Genomic DNA, 9,955 nt, shown 5'->3' with positions numbered 1-9,955 from the left:
TGTAAGTCAATACCAAATATTACTGCAGCTATTTTATTAGATAAGTCTTGAAAGAATTGAAGTTGTTTTACTTGTATTAAAAATTAAAATTTATTTAATTCTCTAATCTGTTATTGAGATATTAGAACAATTCATTAGTATAACCGGGTAATCCAATAACTTTGACGAATAAATAGTGAAGGAACAGGTAGTCAACGCCAGTCAGCTGTAATCCGAATAAAAGCTACAGGAGTAATAGTTTGCAGATGAGACAGAAAATACATATACAATTCCGCAATCCTTTGCACTATGTGTTTCGTCCTTCGTTTCTTCCTGCAGCTGGCTGACAAATAAGTGGACGTATAGCAAGAATAGCCCGATAACTGTCGAGTGCAGAAATTATGAAAATATCACATCTGTGGTGTGTGTAAAGGAGATGAGGCAATAAAGAAAAGCGCTTTATCCGATGGTGTTTTTTGTACATTTCTTTGTTTATGTTATTTTGACATTTTTTATGTAATATAATATGTATATTATAGATTTATATGGTAACACGATAGCTGATAAGCAGATACGTATATAATTAAGGAAAATTAGAATGCGCTTAGAGAAATGAACATAGAACTTTTTAGTCCTAGACTCCTAGGAAAACTGTGAAAGTGTTGTTTCATTAAAAAAAACCTATACCAAGTTAATAAACCACACTCTGCAGGCGTTTTAAATTCCTGGTTAAAAGTGTATTTTAATATTATACAACGCAATAAATTACAATTCCATACTTAATTTAACAACCTTTAAATTTTTGTATCTACATTTTAATATTAGCTAGTATTAATCCATGTTAAATATTCATGTTTTGATATTTTTACTATTGATAAGTATGAATTTATTTTTAATAGGACCGTTATTAAACTATGTTTATTTATTAAATTGTAGTATTAAAATATTTATATTAATAAGATTCTATTAAAGTGTATTTCTAGTTTCTAGTTTTTTGTTTTGAATAAATAATGAATACTTATATTAAAATGTAAAAACTAATATCAGCAATCGTAACTTATAATGTGCCTACTGGTAACAAGTAGGCGATCGGACACAAAGGGGTATAAGGCGTTCTAAAAGTATGTTTAGAAACTTAGGAGTAGTGATCTAACCAATTAATAAAATAAAATAATATTGTTTGTTATTGTTTGTCATTCTAATGTATACATTAACAGACAATGTCTGTTTGTAGCTACTACAGACTAAAAAACTCAAATACCAAATACCAATTTTTTCCATGTACGAGTAGAACGCTCATACGAATAAAAGGAGAATAAGTACAAATGTCATTACCGAACCTCACACAGTGTACTAAGAAATGCAAAATTGTAGAGCTCTATGAGTGTTGATTTTATAATGAATACGGATTTTCTGGTCGAATTACTCGAATTTCAACCAATATACGATACTAGTACCTAATAATAATAGATTAAGGAAAAGCTAGTACTTAATCATTTTTTTTCATTCGTCCGCTATTATAGAATTAAGAAAAATATATTATCATACGTCATATTTTTTTGCCATACGCGTAAAAATATAAAAATTAACTAAAAATTAAAATAGGTAGTATTACATTTTATTAAGTGTAACAGTAGATACTTTATTGAGATTTGAAAAAAAACACATTTGTGAATATTTAACCCATAAAAATTATAATTCATTGATTCGACATGCAGTGCACGTATTAACTATATTAATTAGGTTCCTTTAACATGCATCATCAGTGTCTCGGCTTGGCCATGGCCACTAGGCCGTGAACGCGTCGTATTTGTGTCGAGGGGCACCGATAGTACTATGAATATTGGATAGGTATTGAATATTATTATATACTATACCATTTACACCATTATAATTTATAATATTATTGTCATTTTTGTTATCTGTGTGACCGATTATCATTATTACGTAAATAGTAAATAGTTAGGGCGGCGTCGTATTGGCTTACTTATGTTACAACGGCTAACAATAATCAACTTCTAATATTTTACTTTCGATATTCTAATCAACGATAACAATAATATTTCAATCCAAAGACCAGATATAGGTGTATTATAATAATGGAAATTTTAATCGTATAATAAGTTGTGAATTAGAATAATATTTTAAGGACGAAATGGTGTCAGTGTGAAATTCGTGAGTGCAACATAGACTAAATGGGTTTGTGTGGGATATTATGTTTGGTCCACACAATCTATTATTAAATCGTATAAACATTCTGCGAACTGTTTTATGTATATCTTTGCCACATTAAGTCTTAGTAATACTGCCACCCGCAAAACTTGGCCTCATATCTATTATAACGATATGATTTTATGGGAATGTTCCTATTTTATTTCATCCCGACTCTTTTCTATTCCAATTGCTCTTTTAAAAATAAAAATGTATTGTTTTCTTGAAGTATTTGTCGTCTAAATACTTTTAAAAATACATTATAAACTAATAAATAATCACAAACGATTGATCCCAATATTGATCATTAAAATATAATATTTCATTAGTCACTCACAATTTTTATTTGACGTTTTATATAGGTTATATATAATATGATCCTAACCTACCTATTAAGTAGGTACCTAACTGATGTTGTTGTTCTATGCGTATTATGTTTGATTCAATGTTACCTACGTGAAAGGTTAATGTATTTCATTCGTTTCTATTCGGCGTTGTGGATATTAAATGAGCAAGTTATTTAAGCCGATGTAATTTTACATCACGTGACATTGAAATATCTACATGGCTATATTACAGTTTGACAGTACAACATATTTAAAAAAAAACCACTATTTATGAAATAACTAATAACTATAATGAGTTGTTTATGAATTGCTAGAGATTCTCCCGGCTCCCGTATTGAAAAACGGCATATTGGCACAAGCAAATTAGTTATTAGTTACGATTGTATGAATATTCGATGACTTTCATCAACATCTGACGTGCAATAATATACCTCCTAATAGTATTATAGTAATGCCGATCTGCCTTCAAGTTTTTTAACTCAGCTTTTTTAGAAATTAAATACACTTGTTATTGGATACCAAACGCGTGTTAGTCTGAAATGATGCCATTGACTACATCGCGCGGGCAATACAGTGCTGTAGTAGTGCAGTGTGTTGTGTAGACGATCGTCTTCCAAAAGTTCTAATTTTATCGGTTTTATTTTCACATCGTCCCTTTCCTCGACTTCGGCGAGCACATTAGCGGCAGACCCGGAGACAGAAAACTCAGAAACAGTGGGGGTGCAGGCTTGCGATTCAGTGTCATCATCTGACTTCTCCAGTTCACAACCGGCGAACGCACGGCACATTTTTTTCCTCGAAACGTTCCCGTTGTTTGTTTAAGTCGATTTCCTTAATTTGAAAAAATGGTAAGTAAAATAGGTATAATGTTTTGCGTTGTGTTATATCGTTTACCGTAGGTGCGTCGATGAATGAAAAATTTGGCAATTCACCATACTATATTAAATAGTTGTAGTTTGTTTAATTATTATTAACTCGTGTCAAAAAAAAAAAAAGAAAAGAAAGACACACATATTATACATGTATATATATATTGTCGTTTCTACCTGCTGGATGAGTTTTGTCATCTGCCAAGATATATAGCGAAGATAAATTGGCACATTGGCAGACAATTATTGTTATGCCAATCGTTAGAAATTCGATTCAAAATTACAATTGTGTGTGTTCAGTTGCCAAATAAATATCTTCATTCAGTTTTTCGTCTACTATTTACACCTATTATATGCACGCGTATAAAATGTTCTTGGCTGAAATCTATAATTTGTTTTTTGTTATTTGTTTTGTAGGAAGATTTACCGCCAGAACAAATCTCAGGTAACTACGCATTATTTGTGAACGTCGTGTGTCGTGTTCATTTTTTCTCCTGTCAATGAGTCATTTTTGAAGCCGAAAAAAATTAATACATATTTTAATCTTTAATGACTCTAAGTAGTATCTACTATTTTCATATCAACTATAATATACGAATTGTTTTGTACCCGTGCTTAAATAAATTGCTTATTAAATAGAGTAGGTTTCGATTAAAAATCCATAATTATATACCTAATTGTAACTATTCATACGCATTCAATTCTCACTTCTATACATATTATATTGTTTCTTCATCATTACAAACGTTATTAATAAACAAAAATACTTTAATAAGAAGAATCTATTGTCCATACTTGATTATAAGTACATTATTATCTTATAATAATTTTAATTCTTAAGTCATTAGTACTGAACTGAATAATGAATACATTTACCAGGCTTAATAATTAGTATAACATATGTAATAAATATTTAAATACTGTCTTAATTAGATAAATACTAAACTGTAGGTACGGTTTTAGAAGTTCAAAACAAAAAAAAACGTCTATAGGTATATAAGTGTTCTAAGTAAAAACAATCAAGCAATAGTTTTTTTAAATAATAAATCCACCTACTATACCCATTACTAGGTGTACTATGTTTGTGTAAATAATGAACCTAGTTTTATGTATAATACCTTTATAACATTTATATTTTTAACATAATGTATACTATATATATATATTGTTAATATTGTATTAAAAATGTTTATATCTGAATATAAACGTATAATGTTTAGCTAAACGATGTATACCTATGTTCTATTTTTAATCTAGGTTTCTGCATTTTGTACATGTGCAAATTTGACTTTTTCCCATTATATACACTCACTCGATAAACTTTTAGTGTCGTATACTCGTATACACGCTTATTAATATAATAATAATAAACTTCTTGGCACACGTCATACCAAGCGTTGGCACATCCATAATAGCCGAGCGCTGGATCGGTTAAACGAGTGTGTTATGACCACAAACTAAAATTAGCATCGCTCTTATTATAATAATTTGCCTAGGTTACTTGTATTTCCTAGTTATATTATAAAATATTAAAATACATCATGCAGTCAAGTGAAATTTGTGTCAAACACTTTATACAACATTTTTACTAGGCTGAAGGATAAAAATAAACGCACACATAAAGTATATAGGTATATAAATATGAAATAAATTATGTATATATACATTCATACATAGGTATATAAACCTGGATGAAAGTATAATATGCAATATACGAATATTGAACTGAAATAGAATAAGAATTATTAGGAGTCGCATGTAAATTTTAACATATTTTCTTATAATTTAGTAAATTTTAATATTATTTACAACGAAAATGTAACTCAAAGACAATCTATAATATAGGTACGTAAATACATAATACATGTATAGAGGTAGAATTTTATTTTTAACTACTACGTTCTGTATTGGACAGTATATTGTTTATATTGAAAACTAAATAATTTAGAATTTTTTTTAAAGTTCATAATTTTGTACCTACCCATACTTATAATATATGTAATTATATAGCAATTATATAATAATGTATCTATACAATAATTAATTTTATAAATTTGCATAATATAGATACCTACTATTAAAATATACCAGTAATTAATATTATTTCAAAATCTATTAAATAATTTATCAAAAGTAATACAAAATAGAAACATTATGTGTATTCAATTACCTATTTTTTTAGTTATTTAGTTTCTATTTTTATTATTCCCAGGTTTTGACGGTGGTTATCGCTTAGCCAGTATACGGCTGTGGTGTAAACGGTTTCAAAAAACCACATATTTTTTTACCATATTATTAATATGCCTCATATTATTTGTGTTTTTTCACTAATCCAAACATCATTTGTTTAGACTAATTTTTAATATATACTCAAATGAGTGCCTGGCATTCCTGCTTGTTTTGTTACCAATTTAAATTACAAATATATAATTAATTTTGTTACTTCAACATTTCGAACAAAAACTGAGTAGTATTATAATTATATTATATTATAGTATAGTATTATAGCAATAGCTTATGCCTGCCTCCTAAACATTGCTTAATTAGATTCTGCTTATGCAATTTAAATATTATGTTTTCAAAATGCTTATTGCCTTTTTTAATATCGTCACAAAAACATTAATAAGCTATTTACAAAAATATAAAATAAAAAATTGCAAAATTATTTTTAATTTCATGAACATCCCATCTTTAATTTTTATTCCATAAATCATAACGAATAGTTTTTGATTAGTCAATTATTCCATATTATTAATTAAATATAATAAATACCAACATTTGACGCATAATAAGTAGTTTATTTGTTTTGAGTTGAAACACATAGATTAGATTAAGTAGATCAGTCGAAGGTTAGTAGTTAGTTTACCTATATAAAAAAACTCATTAATTTTAGAACCCTGTAGTGTCTGTCTATATAATTTATAACGGATAAAACAATTAACTATTAGAATTACTTATATTGTTATGTATTTAAATTAACTTATAAAGTACCTATAGACTACGTCATAGTAGTTCACGAAATATGTTCCGATATCACTAAGATTAATTTTTATTGTTTAACAAGTAAATTTATATTCCAAATATTTGTAGTTTTGTATACGGACGAATTAAAATTAAAGTAGATACGTATTTAATTAAATGTATTATGTATGATATTGAAGTAATTATATAAAATATAAATTTCATAGATTTATAATATAATATGTACTTTACAAATTTATCATTATACATAAAATATAAAAGTTCGCAGTAGAAACCGTTTATAACGTACCTGAAAAAAAAATTATTTTCGATATATGGGTATTTTCGTACTTATAACTAATAGTATAAATTTGATGTAATATCTTTGATTTAAATATACTAATGGCCAAGTTGCCGATGTATTATTAAGATGAATAAAAAAAGAAAAAAAGAAAGCTGATGTTTTTTATTTTTTTTTTTGTCAATTATTTTCAATCTTGAATTTGTGATACCTTATATTAATGTAAACAAAGTGTCGTTATAAATGGTTTGTATTTCAGTAAAACTGTAAACAATTATATTTATAATTAATACCTATACTTGACCAATTATGAAATTAAAAAAAAACTAGTTTGATTAATTTATTTATGTCATAAAATATATTTATTACCTAGACATACTTTATATATCTATATTTTATATATAAATATATAATATATTGTATTGATATGCTATAATATTTTAATAAAAATGTGTTAAGCAGTAAAACAACTACATGATTAATAATTATTAACCCTAATTATATCAATTTGTCTACTTATACCTAAAAATCCATTTTAATATTTAATTTACCAATGACTTTGTATTGTCAACAATTGTTACGTTTTGTTTTGTAATCATGCATCAAAACACTGATATAAAGTTCTTGAAATGAGAAAATAGATAATTGTACTTATGATTTTTTGATTGTATTGGATCATGTTCTGTGTTAATGTTTTGATTAAAATTTGAAATATTTTTGAGAATATATATATTTTTCTACTAATATTATTTAGGTAAATTTATTTTGCAATATCGAAATACGAATTTATGATAATATAATATAATAAATACTTACTATATGGATAACTACCTGCTTATGTCCACGGCATAAATATTGATATAAATCACTTAGTCAGTTTTGACATACCTTTTGAATACCTACTTGATAAATTTAAATAATTGTTGAAATTTGTGTAGAATTTATCAAAACAACATTCGAATTTCGAATGAATACATACAATAAATGTATAGATAGTGTCAACAATGTCATGTAAGGTGTATTTAAGTTTTAACGAAATAAAATTTAAAAATGATCATAGTGCAGATTAAAAATATTTGAATTTCTGTAATTATTAAATTATCAAAATAAAATTCACATAAATTTCAAAAACCTTATATGTTATTATTATCTCTTAAATATTTAATACTATATCTATTTATGAATAAAATAAATAGTTACCTATATATTATTTAAATAGTTGTTTTTAAATGGAAATTATTTCGTAGGTACCTATACATTTTAATTTTAGTAAATAAATGTGTAGATTATTATAAAGTAAGAAAAACCCATGTTTACTATAATGTTATGTATATATTTATATGTAGTTAAGAAAGCTGTGAAAATTACACTTTGAAAATTGCCATTATTTCTTTAAATTTCAAAGACAATATTTTTAATTGTTGATTAATATTCAGTCCTCAGGAAAGCTTTCGATGCATTCGACCGTGAACGTTCTGGAAGTATACCCACAGACATGGTTGCCGATATCTTACGACTTATGGGACAGCCGTTCAACAAGAAGATTCTCGATGAACTTATTGAAGAAGTTGATGCAGACAGTAAATGTTTTTTTTTCCTTTATAATAATATGGTTATACATATCTATAACTCGTACATAAATTAAATTTAAAGAATCTGGACGTTTGGAGTTTGACGAATTCGTGACATTGGCTGCTAAGTTCATTGTCGAAGAAGACGATGAAGCCATGCAAAAAGAACTCCGTGAAGCTTTCAGGTTGTACGACAAAGAAGGAAATGGTTATATTCCTACATCATGCCTGAAAGAAATTTTGAGAGAGCTCGACGATCAGTTGACCAATGAAGAATTGGACATGATGATTGACGAAATTGATTCCGATGGCTCTGGAACAGTAGATTTTGACGGTGAGTTTATAAAGGGTTTATGAAGTTTTAATATGTATTTAATTTTTTAATTGTTCAGTCAAATAATATAAATTTAATGTATAAAACAGCATTAACGCAAAATCTTAAATCTCCTTCTAAATTCCAAACCCAGTCTCTGTAGTATATTATTATTAATAATTTAACAATCAAAACATACTTTTCAATCAATTCATAATATGCAGCTATAGATTTCAATTATGATTGTCAATCTAAATACCTATAGGTACTTTCAATTTTAACTCTCACTTTCGTTTGAAAAATGTTTATTCAGTATTGTTACAACTATAAGCTATAGCCTTAAGGGAACATTCTGTATCTATGGTTAACACTAAAAATTCATCGAAAAAAGATAGAAAGTATTTTTAATTTTAATATTCTAAATATACCTATATTATGTCTGTATGAAGCTTTAATATAGTTTCAATTTATGAAGGAAATTTGTTTGTATTTTACTTCCTCGATATATAACTATTTAATGATGTAGACCAGATACATTTCTGAACATAAAAATAATTATTTTATTTTGAATATAATAATAATAGAAAACGTGAATATGCAATATGAAAAATAAATAATTTAAAAATATTAGACTGATATAGACTCTAGGCGTTGAGCACTCGCTATAAGATAGTGATTTTCTGTTGAAAATTGTATTGAACTATTAAAATATAAAAATAAATTATTTTTATGATATTCTATTGAAATGAGTAAATAGTTTAGATTATAGGCAGCGTCACATAAAGTGATTTAGTAGGTAGTAGATTTAATTAGTGATTTAAATATAATACTAGTATTAAACATTTTATAATCAATGAATAATGATACAATATTATTATAAAATTATTCCAAAATAAGTATTAAACATGCATTACAACTTAATTTTTAGAATTCATGGAAATGATGACTGGAGAATAAAGAAATCTGATGGTGTACCAAACTGGAGTCATTCGAAAAAATGGGTTCGTCCGTCAACACCCTTCAGAACATGTTATTTATTTTGTACAAAAACAGATATTTTTTTATATAAATCACATAAACTTCTATCAAACATAACATAATTAAAAATTATATTTATAAAATACGAAAGATAATAAAATATTAAGTTTTAACTAATCATGCCACGTGATATGAATTTTCGATTAGTGAAACTGGAGAAAATCTCTTCAGATAGACATCGCTTGTTATAACAATTGGATGAAACATATACCATTATTATAAATAAACTGTGACTAATTTATTGTTGTAAAAAAATGAGAGTTGCAATCGTGTTCTATTGTAATAAAAAAATTGTAAGACTCCGACAAGGCGACAACATCACTTGAAGGTATTTAATATAAATATACATCGTATATATATAGGTA

At 26.5% G+C, this 9,955-nt stretch overlaps 1 protein-coding gene across 1 annotated transcript; it reads left to right on the top strand.

Moving 5' to 3' along the window:
• Positions 1-3,258: 3,258 nt before the first annotated feature.
• LOC111027546 (troponin C) lies at positions 3,259-9,955 on the top strand. Its single transcript, XM_022305944.1, has 5 exons — positions 3,259-3,385; positions 3,824-3,851; positions 8,105-8,248; positions 8,322-8,573; positions 9,481-9,955. Exons 1-5 carry the CDS (start codon positions 3,383-3,385, stop codon positions 9,507-9,509), a joined length of 456 nt encoding a protein of 151 aa, XP_022161636.1. The 5' UTR covers positions 3,259-3,382; the 3' UTR covers positions 9,510-9,955.

The sequence above is a fragment of the Myzus persicae genome, unplaced genomic scaffold (assembly GCF_001856785.1).
Source record: "Myzus persicae strain clone G006 unplaced genomic scaffold, MPER_G0061.0, whole genome shotgun sequence".
NCBI classification, from domain to species: Eukaryota; Metazoa; Arthropoda; class Insecta; order Hemiptera; family Aphididae; genus Myzus; species Myzus persicae.
Note: the sequence above shows the minus strand (reverse complement) of the source record. Positions and strands in the feature narration are given on the sequence as shown.

Bases quoted from the DNA above. Each gene is read 5' to 3' on its own strand.
- LOC111027546 (XM_022305944.1), top strand. The intron at 3,852-8,104 runs GTAACTACGCAT...ATTAATATTCAG, and splicing joins ACCGCCAGAACAAATCTCAG to TCCTCAGGAAAGCTTTCGAT. The intron at 8,249-8,321 runs GTAAATGTTTTT...TTAAATTTAAAG, and splicing joins TGAAGAAGTTGATGCAGACA to AATCTGGACGTTTGGAGTTT.